Here is a 22,939-nt window from a genome sequence, read left to right on the forward strand (position 1 = left end):
ACAGACCCCCGAGACATTAATCCAACACTAACAAAGGACCAACTACAGTACTAAGTGAGCACACCTGAATGCCCGGAAAACAAGCTTTCGAATGGGAGCTTTGATTCGCCCAAGCTAGGGAGGACCCCCTGTCGCAAGGTCCATCAAAACTTTCCTACGAAGTACAAATTCGAGAATCGGCGTTGACAAAATTTTTGCTCCACAGCGATAAGAGATCTCTTGCTCCGATACGGACTCAAGTTCTTTCAACCAAGTCTATCCTTTGTCTACTTTCTGAATCGCCAATTCTTAACATCCGACGCTCATTATTCTACTGCCAGCTTTGTTATATCTTCTTAGCGCCTATATCTTTCCAATTTTCTACGCTTTAATAAGCCTCAATCAACAATGTCTCCCCCGATTGCTGCTGGTCGTGAAAAGGAGTCCAACCTGGCGAGGTTGCTCGGTTCTGGTTCTGCAGGAATTTCAGAGTTGATGCTTTTTCATCCCGTGCGTTGAAGCAAACCCAACAGCGAAGTTGGTTCAGGAGCAACGCGAAGACCGACTGACAGCTGAATGACAGGTCGACACCATCGCCAAGCGCTTGATGAGCAACGAGACGAAGGTAGGATATGCTTGATTCCTACAAGTTTGCCGTGACCGAACGTTCGCTTTTGGGTTGACACCACCAATTTAGGTACAAAACATCACTCAGCTCAACTCCGTCATATTCAAGGAGAAGGCGACAGCGCCGGTCTCCAAGAAATTCTTCTCCTTGTTCCCTGGTCTTGGATACGCAGCTGGATACAAGGTTCTTCAGAGGATATACAAGTATGGTGGGCAGCCGATCGCCCGTGATGCCCTGACAGCCAACTTCGGAAAGGACTTCGAGAATGCGTTTGGCAAGAAGACCGGCAAGGCTATTCTTCACTCGACGGCCGGCAGTCTCATCGGCATCGGAGAGATCGTTCTGCTTCCACTCGATGTTCTGAAGATCAAGAGGCAGACAAACCCTGAGGCTTTCCGCGGCCGAGGTGTACTTGCCATTGTTAAGGACGAGGGCTTCGGGCTTTACAGGGGCTGGGGCTGGACTGCGGCCAGGAACGCACCTGGTTCATTCGCGGTATGCACAGTCTTTTTTATGCTACATATCCGGGGACCACGCCCAGGAGGATAGGTATTTTACTGACTTAAGTGGGTGATGAACTTGTAGCTCTTTGGCGGTTCTGCATTTGCAAAAGAGTTCCTCTTCAAGCTTGAGGACTACAACAAGGCGACGTGGTTCCAAAACTTCGTCGCATCCATCGCTGGATCATCGGCCTCGCTGGTGGTTTCGGCGCCGCTCGATGTCATTAAGACAAGAATCCAGAACAGGAACTTTGAGAACCCCGAGAGTGGTTTCCGCATTCTGTCCAACATGGCCAAGAACGAGGGCTTCTCCAGCTTCTTCAAGGGCCTTGTCCCCAAGGTATGTTTAGTTACCGATATATTGTAATGTGAATTGTGTCTAGAGTGAATACTAATTGGCACTTAACAGCTCCTCATGACCGGCCCTAAGTTGACATTCTCATTCTGGCTGGCACAAACTCTCATCCCCGCCTTTGATAACATTCTTGCCCGTAGCTAAGTGGGATTGTTCAGCAAGATCTGGGAAAGAAGTTAGACGGAGTGTGGAGACTTGTAACAACATTAGGCGAAAGCCAGTAAAATTTGCGGGGTGTTAAAAGGTAGAAGGCGTTCGATTTAATATACCACGGATTCATTTAGACAACCCTATATATAACTCGTACGATTAGTTTATTTTAGTGATGAATGTGACCCTGGCGGTTCGAACTTGTAATATCACTTTGTATACCTACCTTAGCTAGGTAAGTACCTATCACATTTGGTTCCTTTTTTCTATTCTACCCCTTATCACGGAGAACGGGGTCATGAACGTAGGATACATAGTACTGTACGTGGATAGGTAGGTAGGTACCTTAGGTACTTTGTGTAAACTACCTCCATAGGTACCTGCCTCTATAAGCATTAGGGAAAATCATGGTCATTAGTGCATTTGTACGCTCGTTCTTTGTGTAGGATTAGTTGGGCGAGCTACAGAAGCAGTGTGGTTTTAAAGGGCGGCCCATTACTACCATTTTCTTAGCTTTGATTTCAGACTTTTGGAGGATGAGTTGACGAGGTGGGGATGATGTCAAATGCACCTGCCCCCACTTCGCCTGGACACTCGAGGCGACAACGCACAAAAGCTACCCCTGCACAATCGGTTGCCACGGTGAGCGATCATGTTTACATTTGGATTGGGCCGTCCTGCATGCGGCCAAACAAAATCAGGATAGCAACGCATCCAGACCGGGAGGAGCTACCTTTACCCCGGCGCGCCGCTCCCTCTTTCCCCAAAAATAACAAACAATTCCGACGTCAGCTTTGCTCCTCAAATCTCGAATTTATACTCCAAGTCAAGGTACAATTCCTCCTGAGCTGGCGTCAATCAATCTTGCTACCTACGATATCTTTCCACACTTGAAACTTTTTACCGCCCTTGTAGCAGTCAATCGATCTTAGCATTGGATTCCACAGGCTCAAAATTTCCATCACCAAATACAGTACCTCTAAAACCTATAGCCGCCTCGAAGACGGCGGTTTGGCGCTCCATTCTGACTTACTGTCATGTAAAGCCGCCGTATTCCATCCATTCCGAGGTATCAAACGAGTACCCCCGAATCGACAGCGACTATACATACTGGAGAACACCAGAACACAATAAAGAAATTATTACAGAAGATGCCTCCCATAGAAAGGGACGCACCAAGCCAGGTGTATGGGAGTCTGAGACATCAGCATTCCGGTTCCCTACCTGACAACAGCCGTGCCTTGGTACCAATGTACGTATTTGTTGTGCTTTGTTTGACTCCCGCGATGGCGGCGTCACTGGCAGCGAAACAACACATTCCTTGTCCCCGCACTGGACTTTTGCTGATTCAGTATCGACAATAACAGGTGGGATAGTTCTGACCCCGAAAGAGCGCCACCACCTCTGCCTCTTAACCCCAATCCTCAATCACCAGGCCTCGGTTCTCCATCGAAGCCAGGCACCTCGGCGGCCATTCAGTCAGCACATGCGGCGCTCACCGAAAAGGCGCGCGAGAACTCCCTCAATCCTGGCCCCGGATCAAAACGAAAAAGTGAAGTCTCGCCGGAGAGGTCATCTCTCATCAAGACCACGCCAGTCCACCGCCGCATGCAGTCTCTGCAGCCCAGTACGGTACGAGAATTTGGGCTCCTACTGGAGAATGGAACTGGTGGCCGCGATTCTATTTCATCAACCCCACAGTCTATGGAGAAGTTTCCTCGGCCGGGCACGCCAAAGGACCCCTTCAGTGACTTCAAAAGCCCCGAGGACAGCAGCAGACAAAATGCTCTCGCGCTATCGCCAGGCCCCAGCTTGACACCGATTGTTCGGCCCATCGCACGTCGGTCTACACAGAGCATTCTCGGCGAGAACACCCCTCCACAGTCGGCAACCATGTTGGCGCTGCAGAACATGTCTACCCCAACACGGGAGAAGACGGCAAGGGAACTGCCCGTCCCACAACCTGCCCCTGCCGCCGCTAGAGAACTGCCCGAAACGCCTCTTTCAAATAAGACCAACAACTCGAATGCCCTGGTCAGGCAACAGTCTCAGCCTTCCGTGGCGATAGACTCGCTCTCACAACAGATTATTAGCCTCACCAATATTGCTACCTCGTTGCAAAAGGAGATGGCACAGCTGAGCCGTAGGAGCCGAGACAATGCGACCGATCTGTTGAGTCTCAAGGAGGCCACCAATACCCGGGATGAGGATATAAGAAAGAGTTTGCGTGATCTCGTCAGCAACACTCAGGAAATTTCGAAATCAACACTAAGGGATGCTTATGGCGGAAATTTGCTTCTTGACAACAAGCCTCACAGTGCACCGTCCATATCAGCAAAGTCTGTGAGACCTTTTTCGCTCCCCCGTATTCCCTCACCCAACAGCTTCTCCGCATCCCTGGATGGTGATAGGATGAGCACTCCTTCGCTTTGCGGCAGTGACGGCCCAGCCACGATGGGCCTTTTGGAGAAAATTGTGCGCGATATGGGAACAAAGGATGGGCAGAACCTTCTGGTCGCTCGGCTGTCCGAGCTCGCGGAAAAGATGTCTGGTATGGCGACAGCGGCCAAGGTTGAAGAGCTGTTGAGGCTTGTCAAGACCAGCCAGGATCAGTCGATCGTTTTCTCAGGTGGCAACGGCAAAGGGAACGGCAACGGCAACTGGAACCCCCCACCTGGTAGACCCAGGAATTTCAGCTTCGATGAAGACCCCTCTCCGGCTGCGCGGGAGCTCGAGTTCGGTCGATCTGGATTCCCACCGCCGGGAGCCCGCGCTCTGCCCGACCTCGGTTTTCGCGCATCTTCGGCTCCACCAGCCGGCGAGGCTGAGATTATTACCGAAGATGTCATTCGAAGCATTCGGGCTGTTAAGGATAGTGTGGCCCAGGGAGGAGGTCTCACTGCTGAGGTTAAGGCACTTGTTCGGGAGCTTCGAGGAGAGGTGCTCGGAATGGGCCGAGAGATCGGTCGCAGACTCGAAGAGGTTCAAACCAAAAAACCAAACCGGGATGAGAGCGTGACACGAATAGACATGGCCAAGATCATAGATGATGGTCTTGAAGAAATGAAGCAGCACATGAACCAGCTCATGAGGGAGCATCGTCGCCAGTCTACCGCAGCGTCTCGTGGCCCTGTGGTGGACTACTCGGAGATCTACAACTCGATGCGATCGGCCCTGAAAGACTCGCAAGCCATGAACAAGCCTCGAAAGGACGAAATGACCAAGGACGATGTTATGCAAGCCATCCAGGAGGCGTGGGAAACGTACAAGCCAGATATACAGGTTCAGCAAATCGGCCTCGAGCGCGACGAGGTCCTCGATTGTTTACAGGAAGGCCTCCGCGAATACGCGCCTCAAAACGAAGTTGTTCCAGGCGCCACGCGTGAAGAAGTGTTCCAGGCTGTAGTGGAGGGTCTGAAGCACTTCACTCCGCCGCACGTCGAGCCGCAGACCAGCCTGTCGCGAGACGAGATCCTGGGCGCAGTCCGTGAATGCTTGGAGGAATTCGAATTCCCTGTTGCCCCCTCGGCGATGGGTGCTGAGCTCTCCAAGAAGGACATGGTTGACGCGGTTCGGGAGGGTTTAGAAGGCATTGAGTTCCCGCAGCAGGATAACTCTCTTATCCAAAGGGGCATAGACAACGAGGAGATCCAAGACCGGATCCGCGAGATTATGCAAGTAATGCGCGAGGAGTTCCATGCCGTCTCAGAGGAGGCTAAACAGAATGTAGCCGCCAACGGGCGGGATACGGAGCAAGTTCTTGATGCGACCAAGGATGGTTTCGAAAAGTTGCGCATCGACATGGAAAGCTACCTTGAGAGAGCTTCGGGAGCAGCGGGGCAAGAAGAGTTTCTCGAAGGGCTTGTCCGCACTCTCGATCTATTCCGCGAAGAGATTTCTGACCTTGTCTCGAAGTCTTCCAACAGCTCTCGCGAGGTGCTTCAGAGCGAGATCGAAAACCTTCGCGAGACGGTCAACTCTTCACTAGTGCCGATGTCTGCCATTTCTACAAACAATGGAGGCAGTAACAACAAGGAAGTCCTCGAGGCTCTGCAGGATGGTATTGGCAGCCTCCGTAACGAGATGGCTAACAGACCCATCGCTGGAACCAACGAGGTGCTGGATGCCTTGCAGGAAGGTCTCGAGGATTTGAAGGCCTGTATCGAGAAAATGGCGAACAAACCATCTGACCTGACGGCAAACGACGAGATCCTCGATGCACTCAAGAGCGGACTAGATGGTGTGAAGTCAGAAATCGGAACCATGCGGGACACTAGCAACGACAAGGCTGTCGCCATGATCGGCGACAACAGCTCCGCAATTGTGCCGGTAGATGTGCTGCGGCAAGACGATATCAAAAATCTCGAAGGACTCATCACTCAACTCCGCACCAAAGTTGACGGCATAGAGACTAGCACCGTCCCTGTGACACCCGCCGCCATTGTGCCTGCAGATGTTCTGCGGCAAGACGACATCAAAACCCTGGAAGGGCTCATTACTCAACTCGGCGCCAAAGTTGACGGCATAGAGACTAACGCCGCCCCTGTGACAGCCGCCGCATCCATCTCCAAGGAAGACGTGGCTTCCAAAGACGACCTTTCTGGTATAGTCTCCATGCTCGAAAAGCTCCAAGAATCTGTGTCCAACATGCCTGCCAGCGGCCGAGAGCCCGCTGCCACGGACGCGGCGACGCGAGAAGATGTGGTAGCCATCGAAACCATACTTCGCAACGCCAAGTCCCGTCTTGATGACCTCATGGATGGCGAGCAGGCTGTGCGAAAAGATCACATTGACGCCCTCGAGACCATAGTCTTGGAGAGCAAGGAGACGCTTGCCGGGCTCACGGCCAAGCTTGACGGTAGCCTAGAGGGAATCTCGCGTCAGCAAGATCTCAAGGAGATTGAATCTCTGATCGCTCAGGTTGCCAACGAGTTTGAGGAGATGAGAGATCGCCATGACAAACAGCTCGCCGACCCTGAGCGAGTCACCAAAACCGACGTCGGCGCCCTCGAAGCGGTTTGCCTAGACGTCAAGAGTGCGGTTGACCAGATGGTCAAGGCTGACCTCGCAGCGTTGCCCAACAAGGAAGACCTTCAAAAGCTTGAGAACCTATTGAATGATTTGAAGGAGAAGGTGTCCGGAGATGCCGAAGCCACCGCAAAGGCTTTCGATGACCGCCAGGCCGAGACTGTCGGCGTCAACGAGAACGTCAAGGAGGTCAAGGCATTCCTTGAGGAGTTCCAGACTTCTGTCAAGGAGAAGTTGGAAGAAGGAAAAATAGGCGTGGACTCGCTCACCAAGCTTCTTGAAGACATTGGCGAAACGGCTGGCAAGAGCGCCGGCGTTAGTGACGACCTCAAGGTCATGTTCGAAGCGGTCAAGATCGAGTTTGAGGAGTCCCGAGCAGGCGTGGTCGGCGCAAAGCTTGAGGCGGACGAAAGCTTCAAGCAAACTACGGACACTCTTTCTGCCAAAATAGACGAGAAGATTGGCGAGCTCCTCTCCAAGTATGAAACCTTCCAGGCCGAAATGGAAGAGCGCGCCAAGAACGGCGAGGCCCGCGATCTGGGCCTTGAGGAAGCTGTCATTGGCACGAAAGCGGTTGCGGATGAACTCAAGACTTTGATCGACACTCTCGGAGCCACCGTCACAGACTCGCTTGAGAAAATGGAGGAGGCATCAAAGACAGTGTTCAGCCGAGTCGAGGACTTGGTCAACAAGACGGATGAGAACCAGGCCGACGCCAAAGTTGAGCACCAGCTCACGCGCGACGAGATCAAGCAGGCATACGGCGCCGTTGAAGGGTTCCTTGCCGACAAAGTTTGCGAATACCAGCCTCAGATCCTCGAGAACATCAAGAACGTGCTGCTCGTCGTCAGCGAACACTTTGAACACTCGAAGTCGTCTACAGAGACCATTCAGGAGAAGATTGTCGAATCCAAGCCCGAGCTGCCCATGCTTCCTCCCATCGAGAAGTACGACGACACGCAAGTGATCGAGAGACTTGATAAGCTGTCAGAGAGATACGATGCTGCAACTCTGATGGAAAAGTTGCAGACTCTCAATGAGAAGTGCGACGACACGCAAGTCATCGAGAGACTTGATAAACTTTCGGAGCGATACGATGGTGATGGCGCAGCTCTGATGGCCAAGCTCGACGCTCTCAACGAGAAGTGTGACGACACGCAGGTCATGGAGAGACTTGACAAGCTCTCGGAGAAATACGATTGTGCAGCTCTGATGACGAAGCTCGAGACTCTTGATGAGAAGTACGACGGCACGCTCATCGTGCACGAAAAAATTGATTCGCTTACATCCAAGTGCGAGGAGGGTGCTCTCAACAATGGTGAGAAAATTGATAAGCTCTCAGAGAAAGTTTCCGACGAAAACACAGCTGTTCGCGAGAAATTAGACAAGCTCGTCGATCACACCGAGACCGCGGACAAGGCCTTCAACAAGCTCGACACGCTGGAGAAGGTCCACCAGCAGGTATTACAGACGGCTGCCGATGTATCGGCATTTGTGGCAGCGCAGACACTGCGCATCTCAGACGAGCACGACGACCGCGAGAAGACTTTGCAAGAGACGACACTGGCTATTGAGCGCGGAACAGCACAAAAGGAGGCACTCGACGATGACATCACTCGTCTTCGGAAAGAGCAGGAGGAGCTCAGGCTTAGTGTTCAAAAATTGCGTGAGGAACAAGAAGAGTTGGCGCGTCAGAGAACGAGGCTCACGGCCGACGTTGCCTCGCTCGAGACTGCCGTCACACTGCGGCGCGAGGAGCTTCGAGAGGTCGAGGACCGTGCTCAAGGTCTCGAGCGGCGCATCCTAGAAGGCGTCATGGATCATTCACGCGTGATGCTCATGGCCAAGGCTGGCGGGTTTACAAAGGGCCGTGACGCGATGAGCCGCAAGAGAGTGTCATCGACCCGGCAAAAGAATGTAAATCCCGATGCCACCGGCGCTGTCGATGGTCGGCCGGTGGGAGCTGAACAAAAGCAGGATTCCAAGAAGATGCGTACAGTTCCCATTAATATGGCCATGTCCGCAGCCGCAGCCAACCGCAACGGCCTTGCACCGCCCAATCCCGGACCCCAGGCCCGCCGCATCGTTTCTCTCAGCCAAATCAACCACAACGTGCCTGCTGGCGGTTTCAAACGTAGCCAGAGTGTTCGCCAGCCAGGCCGACCGGGGATGAGGAAGAGCAGCTGGGCAGGCGGGCGAGAATCTACTCCAGTTCCTGCTATCCCTAAAGGATACGGAGATGTGAATTCCGATGACAAGGAGAACAGTGTTCCCAGACGCGTTAGCGAGGATGGACAAGAGGGCGACGCCTTCGTACAGCCAACACCTCATGAGGCCGCCATGGCAATGGTCTTGGCCGATCAGATCACTCCCCCAGCTACGGAGCTGGACTTGGACTTGGACCAAGACGACGATGCAGCATCTCAACACAGCGAGGCTGATACACTGCGTCGGACTAGCATGGGAACCTCTGTCATCACCGCGGAGAGTTCGGCCGCGGGCACGTATGACGGCTCTGGTAGCGACCGAGACAACGAAGACTATGATTCTGACCTAGACGACGCTTCAAGCCAGTGGACGGAATCCCAAGTTGGAGTCACGCCAAGCGATGTAAGTGGCGCCGGGTCGGACGTTGTGTTATACGAGACTTAGCTTGTTTGGTTTCAAGTTGAAGGAAGTAACGGTTACAGGGGTGATGTTGGCTATCAAGGACCTATTTTGCAGACACAGTTTTTGTTTTTTCGTCTTTTTTTGAGATTTTGTATTTGCATAAAAAGGCCAAGGATCCTTGTCCAACACAGGGATGGCTGACTGGGTAGGAAAGCACACAGGAAGGAAGAGGGAAAGGGTAAACGATCAAAGTCTTGTGTTGATGATTGGGTTTTCATCAGGAGTTATCTCAGGTTGATTCTTTGGATTTTGCGGGTAATAAGCACAGATTGGACCATGGGGTCTGTCATAAGGACTTGTTTATACAACAATGTGTTCGTCTTTGCCAACTTATGAATAGCCTTTGCATCAGTGACTGTATACAGCATGTACTTATTCAATAGCTAGGGTTTGTTTGTGAGTTAACCAATCGTGTAGTGAGGTCTATGTTCGTCAAACAAGCTGCATCGAGAACGGCAGCAGACTATAGCCCAGCAGACATGACTTGGTGAATGGCGTTACTACTTACTACTACTCCAACGTAAGAACAGGGTATAATCGAAAAAAAAAGGAGTCGAACGTGGGATAACAGCCAATCCATGCATGTATACTCCCGTATAATCCGAAAAGTAAAACCACAATAATAGATCGTCCGCCTCAATCAGCTCGGCTACCCCATCAAACCCTCAAACCGGAACGCCTCGCTCAGCCGTATAGTGTTAGAGAAGAAAAAGAGATGCAACAAGATGAACTAGGAGGAAAGGAAAAGTGCAAAGGCCTGGGCAGAGGTTTCCCACTCAGCCAGTATCGTTAGAAATTCGTAAACTGCTCGCCATTGTCGTCTTCTTCCTTGTCGGCCCCGGTAAGACCAGGCTCAAAAGTTACACGAGGCTGCCGGCCAGCCGTCATCCATGAGCGAGCCAGTCTACTGCTGTCGCCCTGGCGTGCCGCGGCACCACCTGTTCCAAGAAGGCTTCTGGCGCCGCGGGCAAAAGTCGGTCTGGCCGAAGATTGCTCTTGCTGCAAGGTGTTTAACGGCTGCACGTACTCTTCCCGCAGCTGCCGTTCCATGGGAGACGGTAGAGGCGCCATGGGAGTAGTCGTCGACGGAAAAGGTAGGCGTGTGGTACTCTGGAACCGCGTGGGCGTGTTGACTAGTATGGACGGAGGTAGCGTCGCGCCGGTTGCTCGCGGTGCAGCAGGAGTGGCTGGGAAAGCGGAGCTAGCCGTAGAAGCACCAAACTGTGCCGAGGACCGGTACGGACCATCATTCTCCTCGTCTTCGTCAAACTCCGACATTGGGCCTAACTGAACCGAGTCTGCAAATCGCGAGGCCTGCGCCAGCTTCTCCTGAAACGACCGAATGCGGTCCTCGCTACGACTACGCATCGAATCATCTGGTCTTTCAGGAGCCGCGTCGGGGTAGACGCCCCCTGAAAACCGCCGTGTGGAGTTTTCAGACCGTTCGGAGATGGGTGGCAGTCTCGATTCTTGGAAGCCGGCGCTCGGACGACCCATGGTTGAGTGCTGAGGAGTGGGCTGCTCAGAATGCGGTGCTTTTGGCTGGGGAGTATAAGGTGTGTTTGCAGTAGTGCTTGACCCGAAGCGGCTAGAGAACCAAGCCGAGGGCATTCCTTGCGATATTGAGCTTCCGTACGCGGGCCCGCGCAGACTGTCCTGCTGTCGAGGTCCAGAAGGCTCCTGAGTCCTTCTCGCAAGAGGATTCTCCTGTTGAGACTGGGATCTTGTAATGTCTGAGTTGTCTTGGTCGGCACTTCCAGATCGACCTCCCGGCCTCGTTAACACGGAACCGCCAAAGTTTGGCGGGGCGGTAGCTGTATAGCTCCGACGGAGGCTAGACCGAAGCGGAGTCCTGCCACCCATGACTATGTCGTCCGCCTCGCGTTGACGCGGCTGCGTCTGGCTCAACCAGAATCCCAGTGCTTGGCGAGCAAGCTTCTTCTTGTTCTTGTCTGCGAGCTCCGTGGCTGTGTGCGTCCAACCCCTCAGCTTGACCAGTTCGAGTTCCCAAACCTCCAGGGTTGCACTTCTTAGCCGCTCGATATCATAGATGACAGCATCAGTCTCTTGGTTTTCGAGCCCACTAGCGATAGCGCGCCATGAGTTGACGTTGACCTGCAAATCCGCTTGATTGGCGACACTGCTCATGACTATCATGCGATTCGTCTCACCAATCCAGGTGTTCATCAGGTCAATCGTCTCATGCAGTTGCCGGTCCTGCAGGGCCGCTTCCGACTCCCAGGTCACAACAAACTTGTCGTGCAGAGCTTCCTGCCAGGTAACAAAGGCGTCTGTGGCCATGCGTTCCTTGCGTAGCCGGCTCGCTGCGTGGTATGTCGTTGCGAGTCTGTGGCGACGCACTTCTCGAGCGAAGCTGGGCCAGCCCTCGAGACAAGTAATCGCGGCGGTCCAGTAGGCCCCGAGACGGGCATCGTGCGCCATGCTCTCCAGCTCACCAGCTGCCGCGGTCCAGGCTTGTATTATGCTGCTTGCTACATTTCTCAGATCGATCCCGTAGGCCAACTTGTGCGCCTCGTCATTGTGACATATCTGAGAGCGCATGAGGCAAACAAAAGGAGCCAACAAGGCACGCCTACGAAACCGCTGAGATTTCAGGTCAAGCTGTCTCTGCCTCAGCTTCTCGCTCTCGTGAATGGCTCGCAGGTCAGACAGCGCTGCGGCAGTTCTGTTGTATTCCGAGTACCGGTAGAAAAGTGCATATCGCTCTTCCATCAGCCATTCGTACAGCTGATTATACAACAAATCGTGGTCCCGCCTCCTCGAAACGTCCCTCAATCGAAGCTCGCGGAGCCAATGTTGAGCAAAGTCTTTAAGCATCATGGTATCTGCCTTGGTCCCAAGCATTTGCAAGAGATCAGAAGCATGGACCAACGTAGACAGTGTAATGGCCTGCATGTTTTTCCTTTGCGAGTTGGAAAACTCCCTGAATCTGCTTTCAAGCTTGGCTTGCTTGCGCCAGAACTCAAAGATGGCAGCCGCATCATGATCGAGTACAAGACTGGAAGCCATCGACTGAAACATGAACATATCGGAGCGCCGGGACTGCCACATACTCAATGCATTAGATTGGCGCATATGGGAAGCATCCGCCTCTGCAGCAGTCCACAGTTTCGCGGCGCTCTGCAGTTCTAACGACCAAGTCAAAATGGCCCACTGCCCCAGACGAGTCGAGTTGAAAGCATCAGCCACGCACTCCTGGTGTCGCCTGAAAAGCTTTGCAAATGCGATTTTTACGAGCCCTCTCGAGCGCATTTGGAGCGCGACTTCTTCCTGCTCTTCTTGTTTCTTCGTGGCAGTGCGCCAAGCAAGCAGCGCTCCACTGGCGGCAAAGTTGAAAGCCTTGTATTTGTCTGCCGACACTTTTTGTGACCAGCCATCGAAGACCTTCTTCCTGAGCAAGTGTCTTCTCGCGATTTCGGTTCTCTCTACCTCCTCATGAGCAGCCGTCCACCAGTGTGTGAAGGCTTTGTGAAGCAGCGAGAGCTCATAAGCTCGTTCGGCCCGCTTCATGATCCGCTCCTCCCGCCGTGCTGTCTCAACCAGTTGCCTTGCCGTTTCTGCAGCCTCAGCTCTCCGGGCCCTCGCCATCCCAACCGCCAGGCGCCATGAGTTGACAAATTTCTTGCTCAGGAACCTCCTCTCCATCTGGCCGGCTAGAGACTCCATGTAGTCATTGCTTGCTGAGACACGACTTCGCTGGTCACGCCATAACTTCAACAGTCCTCCCACCCTACCGGAGTGGAAACTCCGGTGCGCCGCCGCCATGTCCGCCAAGACCGACTGCTGCAGTTCCGACTCATTTTGAAGGTCTTCTTGGTGCATGGGCGCTTGTGAGACTGGATGCGAGGCCGGTAGAGAATTAAGACGCTCCGGCCATTTTGAACCCGCAAAATTCTCATCATCTCTGGGAGGTGACCCATACGGGGGAAGTGGTGTCTCACTATGTCTGACACCAGGAATTTCATCTAGGTTCAAGGCCTGGCCGTGACGATGAACCTCGGTAGATGATACTCGTGTATATTGTTTTGGAAGGGCCGAAGGTGCCAGGTGACGAGCACTACGCGCCGTATCGTTTCTTTGAGGGCCGAGTAAACTGCCATAACCAAACAAATGTTCTTCATTGCCGTCTGCATCCCCGTTTCCAGAAACATCAGCATCATGTAAATCGCTTGCAGCAGCCTGAGGTTCAGCTGTTGGCTTGGGTCGCAGAGGTGGTTGGAGATGTTCATTAGCAACCTCGAAGTCGCGGTTGTCGTTGCTGCGAGATTGAACCTCCCCAATGTCACCATCTTCGTCCTCGTAAATAATTTCATCAGCGTCCAGGGACGACTCTGCGACCTGAATGCGATGCGGACGTGCGCCACCTGCCCAGTTGATTTCTGGCACATCGAGATTAGCGGAACGTGGAGTGGCCCTGAACGATCTCGGGTTCGAAATGCTGCTTTGTAGCCACCTGGACAGCATCGGCAGATCATGCTGAGCCTGAGGTGCTGGTAATGAGCGAACCGGTTGAGAGGGTCTTTGTGGCGAGTCGGCGGCTGATGATACCGATGGTGGCACAGCAGGTCGGATAGGCAGGTTGACACGTCCAAAAGCTGCGGGTAGAGGTCGCAACAAGGAACGCGTTCGGTTTGGAGATGTTGCCTGCGACGACTGACCAGATGCACCATTGTTACCAGAAAACCCGGCTCCCCACTGCGCCGCCGGAGTTTGCGGGTCAATCTCAGGTAGTGGCCGGGCGGGAAAGTCCTCTGTTGAGGAGACAAACGAAACGGCGCGGGGAAGTTGCGGATCGTCAGTCTTGGCAGCGACTCCGTTGGGCGCCGGGTTGGCCAAGGCCTCGAAATGAATGCGCGAGTGACCATTGAGGTTTGACGCGACAGGAACATCTCCCTCGCCGTCGGCTCTTGGTCTCTGTCGAGGACTGCTGGATATGCTGCTGTTCGTTGCGGCCCCGGGCAAGTGCGCAAAAGAGTTGGACCGGGTCGAGAGCCCGGGCCGGTCATCGTCGCCGGCGTCGGTTGACCGAAGAGGATGGCCATCCAGGTTGATCTCAATGTCCATGCCCTCTAAGACGGACCGGAACTTCCTGAGCAGACCGGGCCCGACTCCGCGCCTACCACCGATCTTGAAAAGGAGGCGCGACAGGCGCGGGTCATCGGTAGAGATGCCATGTTGCGGGAAAACTTGCTCGCTGCCCTCGAAGAGCGCCGCCGTCTCGGTGAGCGTTCGCTTCTCGTCGGCGGCGAGGATTTCCTGTCCGCGCAGTACGGACTCGTAGATGATTGATATTTCTATGTATCCCGGGTGGGCTATTTAGTACTCGTGTCGACTGGAGAACCCGGCGCGCGCACAGGGATGACTATTTGGACCAGATCAACGCACCTTCATTAGAGTAGTATGGCTCCACTGGTCCTGGGCTTGAAGGTGGGTTGTAGGAAGACAGATTATGCGAAGACAGGGAGGAACATGGTCTGCCATCTCCGTCGGATGATAGCAAGTCTGTTGGCGGCATGGGAGCAAGCGTGCCGGCGAAGTCATTATATTGGAGTGCAAAGGGTCAGGCAATAGAAGCACGGTTACTTTGCATAGTCTTGCTGTCGCGTCGTAGTGGTGATTTTGGAAATGTCGTCTTGCTTGTTTGGTGATGCTACACCTAGGGCGACATCAATGCGCAGGCAAACTGCGTCCGTATGTATCGTATCGTCTAGGAAGGCCCGTTCGATTCGAGACTACAGAACCAGACACCGATACGGTTTTTGATGCGCCAGGAGGCCGGGGACGACCAGTTCAATATCGATCCGGCAACGGTCTGAACAATGCGAAAAAAGCATACAGAAGGCACGCGGCCGTCTCCAACCTGGTTCCGTCGTCGCCGTTTTAGGGTCGAGCTCTCCTTGTTGGCTGCATTTGATCCCGAGACTCAAGAAGGAGAACAAGAAAAACAAGTTAACAGAACAAAGAACAGCAATTGATTAGTCTGAGTCATCTGCTGGCGAGAAGCTGGAGTAAATGTCTTGATTGGTCAATGTATGCAAACAACGAGCATTTTGTCTTTGTTTTTGTGTACAATTTGATAGCTGTTGAGGTAGACTTGGGGAAGACGCGGAATGTCGTGCCTATCCGGAAATGGGATGGCGGTTGACGCGCGCAAAGAGGAGCTTGGGTTGCTCACTTTTTTTTCCCACGCGGAGGGGCTAGGATCAAGGTTTGACAAGGGTTCGCGTTAGTCCGCATGCGGGCGTGGTGCGCGTTAATGAGCGACGAAGTGCCTTACCTAGTCTCGGAGTCACGTGGATTGTTAAGCGATTTCAACTCTGAACTGGTTTGGCAAAACGATTCGCTCAGCCCGTTTTGTTTGACATGTTTTGACACGGACAAAACCAAGGATCGTCATAGACAATTTGATCAAAAGTCCTGGTGAAAGCACCGGGAGTATTGAGACAATCAAGATGCAGCCCAGAACGCGTCCTATTCAGAAATTTGCTCAGACTGTGTCACAATGCTCTACTGAGGTCAGTCTTACTTTCGATACTTCTATGTTATATTGATTGCTATTTGTTGCTGTTTAGCTGTGGATCAAGCTTTCAATGCCTGACTTCCAACCACTCATTGGCCACTAAAACCCGCCTCTCAATGACAGGCTGCTCTTTACGGCAAATGCATCGTTGCAGACTACAACTCGGTTCACAAGGACAAATGCAAACAGGAGTTTATGAAACTCAAGGACTGCTACCTTGTACGCCTCTATTCCCCACCGCATACTTTAAATATCCATCCTTCTACATACAATATCTGACTTTCCCTCTGAATAGGCCGCAGCAAAAAAGCCACGATGAGTTGGGCATCTGATTTAGGCACATAGAATGATGTTGTGCAACTTTCTTTTTTCTTTCTCTTTTGCTGCCATTAGATACAAACACTCTTAGTCTCCGGTCCAATTAGGCACTGTCTTCACACGCCTTTGCATGCTCTTATTTTGTCTCACCAACATCTTTTACATGCACATCCATTCACAGGATTTAGACTAGTTAAGAGACGTATCTCCCCATCAAAGCTTCAGCAACCGGAGCCTGAACGTAGCCTTCTGGACTTCTTGCATCTCCTCTGCAATGACACCGTCCTCGGGCTGGTCGACGACCTCGCCCTCCATGGGTCTTCTCAAGGCTTTCTCTAGCATGCTCGACTGCGACTGGAAAACCTTTTCGATGCCGGTGGTCTCGGGGTCTCCCAGCACCTTGTACTCCATCCGCACATCATCAGTAGCTACCAAGCCCGCCTTTTTACGCAGCCTCTGCACACGATTGATAATCTCTCGTGCCAAACCCTCATCTGCAAGATCAGCATGGAGTTCGCAGTCAAGGATGATGAGCACATCGTTATCTGTGTTTGTCTCGAGGTACTGCGAGGATCCATCCGCCGCCGGGCTCAATCCGCGCTTGACCACCAAATCTCCAGCATCCAGCTTAATGCCGTCAACCTCAATCGTCCCCTGCTGCACATATGCGTGAACCTGCTCGCTTTGGAGCAGGGGCAGCGCTTTCTTGACCTTGGCCATGTCCTTCTTGAGCTTCTTTCCAAGAACTGGCCAGTCAGCCGTAGCGCTGTACTGAACACCATACTTGGCCTCGTCTGACGTCAAAACAAGATCCCGTATGTTGAGCTCCTCGCTAATATAGCCCTGGAGAGATTTTACATCGTCCAAGTACTCTTGGCTATGGTGGATAACGATCAGTGTCTTGAGTGGCGTTTTCAAGCCGATGGCTCTCCTCTCACGAGACACTCGGGCAAGCTCGATGACCTTCTGCATACGCCCGACTTTGCGTTCAACCACTGGGTCAAACAGCTCCTGTCGAACAGTCGGGAACGGCAAAAAGTGAACACTCCTCATGTCGCTGCTCTGCAGCTCCTTGGGCAGGTCTTTAGGGATGAACGGCGCCAGCTTCTGGTAGATGGTTTCCGTGATGAAAGGCGTGAACGGAGCGAGTCCCTTGCAAAGGGTAAACAACACCTCGAAGAGGGTGTTGAGCGCGTGTACGGTATCTTCTACGCCATTCTCGCCCTTGAGACGCTTTCGGTTGAAACGAATGTACCAGTTCGTCGTGTTGTCAATAAGGCCCAGTAAGCGGGGGACGACAGTGTAAAGTCGGTAATCTGCATCGTTAGTCCCGGTTCACCGTTTCTGGAAAGAGCGTGGAACAAAGAAAATAATACTTACGCCTCATCTCTTCGTTCACGAACTCAAGAAGACTTTGACAGCTGGCCAAGATCCAGCGGTCCATCACGTTCTCGTTTGAGGATTCTGCAGTGGGGTTCCACATATAGTCCTTTTCTTCGGCCTTCTTCAAAAGAGCGACTTGTCCCTCGAAGAATTTATAGCTGTTCCAGAATGGTAGCAGGACCCTTTGAATGACCTCCTTCACGCCGGTCTCCTTGAAACGAAGTGGCTCAGCCCGCACCACCGGGGAGTTGATCAGATATAATCGCAGCGCATCAGATCCATATTTGTCCATGACGATGTCAGGCGCCGGGTAGTTCTTGAGCCTCTTCGACATCTTCTTTCCGTCCTCGGCCAGCACAATGCCGTTTACAACACAGTTCTTGAATGGTGCAATACCAAAGAGATGGGTGCCGAGAACCAGCATTGTGTAAAACCAACCACGCGTCTGATCCAGACCCTCGGCAATGAAATCGCCTGGGAATGATTTCTCAAACTTCTCGACATTTTCAAAGGGGTAGTGTTGGCTGGCGTAAGGCATGGAACCAGACTCGAACCAACAATCAAAGACTTCCTCAATACGCTTCAGAACGCCCTTGCCCTGCTTGCTGGGGATGGTGATGTGATCGATGTGGTGTCGGTGTAGATCGGTGATTTCTCCCTCGTAACCACTGAGCTTCTTGAGCTCCTCAATGCTGCCAACACATACCCTCTCCTCAAGATCATCACTGACCCAGAGCGGGATAGGTGTACCCCAATACCTGTTGCGCGACACATTCCAGTCCCTCGCGTTCGCGATCCAGCTGGCAAAGCGTTTCTCTTTGACGAAACTTGGGACCCAATGTTGCGTCTCGATATTCTCGAGCATCTTCGGTACGATCTCTGGAATGCGCACAAACCATGATGGAACGGCGCGGTAAATAAGAGGGGTATCAGATCTTGGGCACATAGGGTAAGAGTGCTTGAGTTGTGAGTCGGCTACCAAGCGCCCCGTGCCTTTCAGATATTTGATGATGTGTTTATCGGCTTCTTTGACGTGCATGCCTGCAAAGTCGCGAACCTTGTCGGTGAAGTGGCCGGTCTCGTTGACAGGGTCTGCTGGTGGCCGGTTCTCGTTGATGATTCCTGCTTCAGATGCAACATTGTAATCATCTTCACCGAAAGCGGGAGCCTGGTGAACGATACCGACACCACCGTCGTCAGTAACATAGGTGGCGTTCAGGACGCGGAATCCGACATCCTTGAACTCCTCGTAGAAGTAGTCGAACAAAGGTTCATACTCCCAACCAAGCATATCCTTGCCTTTGATTTTCTGAAGGATTTGGAACTTGGCTTTCTTGGGATCCTTGTACAAAGTTCCCATCAATTTTTCTAGAAGAATGTAGTTCTTGCCGGACTTTTCGTCGCGAATCTTGACGTATTCGAAATCAGGGTGTGCTGCAAGGCCAAGGTTCGAGGGTAATGTCCACGGTGTTGTCGTCCAAGCAAGCAGGGAAGTCTCTGGGTCTGACTTAAGCGGGAAAGAGACCACAACGGCAGGGTCTGTGACGTCCTGGTAATTTTGGTTTGCCTCGAAGTTGCTCAGAGCTGTGGTAAGGACAGTCGAGTATGGCATCACACGGAAGCCCTGGTAGACTTGTCCCTTTTCGAACAGCTGTTTGAAAACCCACCACTCCGATTCCATGAATTTGGGGTCCATGGTCTGGGAGATGTTAGCCAGCAACAGGAAAAAAAGGGGGAATCTAGAGGGTCCGTAGCCTCCGTAAGATCGTACGTATGCCTGCCACGCACCTTGTAATCGTTGTCGAAATCAATCCACCGACCCAACCGCTCGATAGTATGCCTCCATTCTTCGCGGTAGCGCATAACAATAGACCGGCACTCCTCATTGTAGTTGGCAAGGCCAAACTTTTCAACTGCTGCTTTGCCGGAGATTCCATGCTTCTTGTCGATCTCATGTTCAATAGGCAGGCCGTGAGTATCCCACCCGAACCGCCTCTCAACATGGTAACCCTTCATGGACCAATACCTGGGGATGATGTCCTTGATGGTAGAAGCGAGCAGGTGGCCATAGTGAGGAAGTCCAGTGGCGAAAGGGGGACCATCGTAGAAGGTATACAGAGGACGGCCTTGAGAGAGCTCGACCTGTCACACAGGAAAAAAAGACGTTAGGCTCATGAAGGGGTTTGAACGGCATAGCTATTCCTAACTTCAAATTCAAGGCAGTAAAGGCTTTACATACCTGTCTCTCGAAAGCATTGATCTCACGCCATCTGGCGATGACCGCCTCCTCCTCCTTCGGGAAGCTGATAGACATTTTGTCCGGCGGCGACACTGGCCCAGATGGACACTCTCAAATCTTATTGATCACTCTCTCAAGATGATTTCTCCGGAAGTCAGAGAGAGGATGTGCGATTGATGTGTATGAAAGACCTCCAGAACCTTTATGTCTGTAGACCAATGGATTTGGTGTGGCTATTTTTTCCCTAGCAGATCTGTTTTGACTCACACCACAAACTCATCTCTATATTGCTCACAAAATTTCCGCGTTTGGGTTCTGCTGGATGGGCAAATCCAGACGCGCAGGCAAGCAATTCCAACTACGTATGGCGGGGTAGTATGGATTGGAAGCCGCGGGGTCGAATCGCGCGCGTGCAGGATACCCTGGAGGCTAGGTATTGTGGAGACGAGGTCCACCATGGCGGAAAAAAGAAGGTAGCACCGAGTGCTCCAGCAGCAAATATTACGCGCAACGATACATTGAGGAACTTGGTTCTCGCAAGCCAGGGTCTCACTGGGAAGGTGGGTATACCAATTGATTGACTGCGATTACACGCTAGGGTGAAACCCCTGTAACGTAGGTAGTCTATGAAGTGGCCGTCCCCCTGAGTGCACCATGAGCATTTCGGACGGCGACGAGTAAACAATGATGCAAACAAAGCCCGCTCGTCCATCCTAGTCCCCCGTAGTCGAGACTCGCCCAGAAAAATATTGGGAAATTCCTGCTACGTCTCTGGTCAACGGTGTACACTACCGTATACTGACTACCGCCCTAGCCGGCCGCATCAATAATTCATACATGCTTAATTCGTTGGTTTGCTTTGCTGCACAATCGTTAACCACCTTTTTCGGCCGGCCGACTCGAACAGACCTGACTCCTACCGGCTCCTGCACCGTCTTCCGAGACTCGAGGCCGCGTGACGCCTTGGCGCATTATACGTCGCATCACCCAGAAAAATCGATTCAGTCCTCTTTTCGACCTTGTGATATTTCACATAGAGCTGTATCTTCGGCCCCGCGAATATTTTCGGCGTCTCAGAGGCGTAGACGTCGGTTAGCATAGGTCTGTCCGGACGATTAGGCCCGGAGGCCAGCTACCTAGGGATCATCATGTATTCTCTAAATCTTTTCAACAGAGGCAGAACTCGAACGAATACCATTGATTTGCCGAAACAAGCTCGCGAGAATGTACTCAAATTGGACAATCCAGCAGCAAAGGTAAGAGGCTTCTTGGTCTACATGCCCCGAGGCCCCGGTGGTGGACGCGCTTTGGGCTAACGGCCGCACCGGAAATCAGGCCGAGGAGCTCTCCAAAGTACTCAACCAAATGAAGCTCATACTCCAGGGTACACATGGTATGTGTGCTCCCAGACTCCCTAGCACTACACGGGGCTACGAGCTGACACGCAGGACACCGTTTCTGGGTGCCAAAGACTCTGAAAGCAACCCGGACCAAGTTTTCCATCTCATCGAAGGCATTATCAACGAAGACCTGTTACATCCCCTGGCCGCTAACCTCCACAAGCTACCGTTCGAATCCCGGAAGGATGCCCAGTTCATCTTCTCTTCTGTTTTTCGCTTTCGCCCAGCATCGGCCTCAACCAAGAGCGACCCGGTTGCCCTTGGTTGGGTGGTCAACCAACGACCCCAGGTGCTGCTGGAACTGTGTAGAGGATACGACCACAAGGAGAGTGCTACGGCCGCTGGCTCCGTGCTGAGGGAGGTGTTGAAGCACGAGGGTGCTTGCAAAGTTATACTATACGATGACGGCGACCAGCCAGGCTCCAGTGTTAATGGCGTCCAGGCAATTGACAGAGATAGGCCACAAAGCGGAACTGGCGTTTTCTGGAAGTTTTTTGACTGGATCGACAGGGGATCCTTTGAGGTTTCTGCTGATGCCTTTACAACTTTCAGAGTGAGCAACAACGTTCAAAAAGTCTCGAAATCTTTTTTGAGCCATGACCAGGGACTAACATGCCTCAAGGAAATTCTCACAAAACAAAAGGAGGTGGTGCCACACTATCTCCGAGTCAACTTCGACCTCTTCTGCAGCAAGTACAACACCGTTTTAGTCCAGTCTAGCAGCTATGTGACCAAGAGACAGTCCATCAAGCTGCTGGGAGAGATATTGTTGGATCGCTCCAATTACTCGGTAATGACCGAGTACGTAGCCTCGGGCGAGCACCTCAAAATTTGCATGAACTTGTTGCGTGACGACCGCAAGATGGTACAGTACGAGGGTTTTCACGTCTTCAAGGTGTTTGTGGCCAACCCAAACAAGTCGATTCCCGTGCAACGTATTCTCATCATGAACAAGGACAAGCTCCTCAACTTCCTGTCCCATTTCCTCGAGGATCGCACCGATGACGAGCAATTCATCGACGAACGAGAATTTCTTATCAAACAGATTCGCAATATGCCTGCTTCGCCTGTGCCACCTCAGGGGAGGTGACTGATGACAAGGATCCCGACGAGTTCAGAAATCGATTTCACTTTTTTATCGGCACGGTTTCGAGGCTTGGCAGGGGCTTAGCTACAACTATACTTTCTGCTGGTATTTTTTTCCAGCCCTGCTGTGCGGCCACCAGATGCAAAGCCAAACCTCCGATACGACGTCAGGCAAGGGGAGAGGCGAGAGGCGAGAGGAAGGGATGAATCATTGGATGAGCACATGCATCTGCTTTTGAGCAGCCTGGATGACGACAACGGATGAGCAGCTCAAAGAAATTGAGTTTTCTTCGATGACTAATGAACGAGATGGGTCGCGAGGGGTACAATACCTGTACCTAGGCTGCTATTGGAGCATGTCGAGGACAAAGGTTTAAGGGGGACAGGTGTATTGCTATTAGCGTAAGCGACAAAGATCCCGCGGAGTAAATAACGATCTAGATAGTTAGATGCCATTATAAAGAGTAACAGGATCTTAGCAGGTCACTATGCAGTGTCAAGAGTCAAAGAACGGAGGGGCCTCCGCCAACTTGTTACCTATTATAGCCCTGAGCTAATGCAAGGACACTCTAAAAAGTAGGAAGATAGTTTCTCACCGACAGAATTGGTTGTGCCAATGCGCAACCTTTACCGAGCTTTTCCGCGCCGGCTTGGGAGGGGGC

General features: G+C 52.4%; 6 protein-coding genes across 6 annotated transcripts; 4 read left to right on the forward strand and 2 right to left on the reverse strand.

The window, feature by feature from the left end:
• Positions 1 to 237: 237 nt before the first annotated feature.
• Positions 238 to 1,821, forward strand: MGG_03224 (uncharacterized protein). Its single transcript, XM_003716707.1, has 5 exons — positions 238 to 489; positions 563 to 604; positions 677 to 1,102; positions 1,193 to 1,447; positions 1,517 to 1,821. Exons 1-5 carry the CDS (start codon positions 388 to 390, stop codon positions 1,604 to 1,606), a joined length of 915 nt encoding a protein of 304 aa, XP_003716755.1. The 5' UTR covers positions 238 to 387; the 3' UTR covers positions 1,607 to 1,821.
• A 566-nt stretch (positions 1,822 to 2,387) lies between these two features.
• On the forward strand, positions 2,388 to 9,762 carry MGG_03223 (uncharacterized protein). The gene is made up of 2 exons (XM_003716708.1): positions 2,388 to 2,864; positions 2,980 to 9,762. The coding sequence occupies exons 1-2, from the start codon at positions 2,764 to 2,766 to the stop codon at positions 9,290 to 9,292; spliced, it is 6,414 nt and encodes a 2,137-aa protein (XP_003716756.1). The 5' UTR covers positions 2,388 to 2,763; the 3' UTR covers positions 9,293 to 9,762.
• On the reverse strand, positions 9,511 to 15,509 carry MGG_03222 (uncharacterized protein). Its single transcript, XM_003716709.1, has 2 exons — positions 14,717 to 15,509; positions 9,511 to 14,625 (listed from the first exon to the last, which is right to left on the reverse strand). The coding sequence occupies exons 1-2, from the start codon at positions 14,844 to 14,846 to the stop codon at positions 10,100 to 10,102; spliced, it is 4,656 nt and encodes a 1,551-aa protein (XP_003716757.1). The 5' UTR covers positions 14,847 to 15,509; the 3' UTR covers positions 9,511 to 10,099.
• A 143-nt stretch (positions 15,510 to 15,652) lies between these two features.
• MGG_14869 (uncharacterized protein) lies at positions 15,653 to 16,424 on the forward strand. Its single transcript, XM_003716710.1, has 3 exons — positions 15,653 to 15,846; positions 15,975 to 16,070; positions 16,147 to 16,424. The coding sequence occupies exons 1-3, from the start codon at positions 15,784 to 15,786 to the stop codon at positions 16,168 to 16,170; spliced, it is 183 nt and encodes a 60-aa protein (XP_003716758.1). The 5' UTR covers positions 15,653 to 15,783; the 3' UTR covers positions 16,171 to 16,424.
• Positions 16,115 to 20,143, reverse strand: MGG_03220 (isoleucyl-tRNA synthetase). Its single transcript, XM_003716711.1, has 4 exons — positions 19,792 to 20,143; positions 19,341 to 19,694; positions 17,550 to 19,251; positions 16,115 to 17,485 (listed from the first exon to the last, which is right to left on the reverse strand). Exons 1-4 carry the CDS (start codon positions 19,864 to 19,866, stop codon positions 16,383 to 16,385), a joined length of 3,234 nt encoding a protein of 1,077 aa, XP_003716759.1. The 5' UTR covers positions 19,867 to 20,143; the 3' UTR covers positions 16,115 to 16,382.
• Positions 20,144 to 20,449: 306 nt separating this feature from the next.
• MGG_03219 (conidiophore development protein hymA) lies at positions 20,450 to 22,865 on the forward strand. Its single transcript, XM_003716712.1, has 4 exons — positions 20,450 to 21,047; positions 21,127 to 21,184; positions 21,263 to 21,744; positions 21,814 to 22,865. Exons 1-4 carry the CDS (start codon positions 20,940 to 20,942, stop codon positions 22,279 to 22,281), a joined length of 1,116 nt encoding a protein of 371 aa, XP_003716760.1. The 5' UTR covers positions 20,450 to 20,939; the 3' UTR covers positions 22,282 to 22,865.
• Positions 22,866 to 22,939: the final 74 nt, after the last annotated feature.

Source organism: Pyricularia oryzae, chromosome 4 (genome assembly GCF_000002495.2).
Source record: "Pyricularia oryzae 70-15 chromosome 4, whole genome shotgun sequence".
In the NCBI taxonomy this organism is placed as follows: Eukaryota; Fungi; Ascomycota; class Sordariomycetes; order Magnaporthales; family Pyriculariaceae; genus Pyricularia; species Pyricularia oryzae.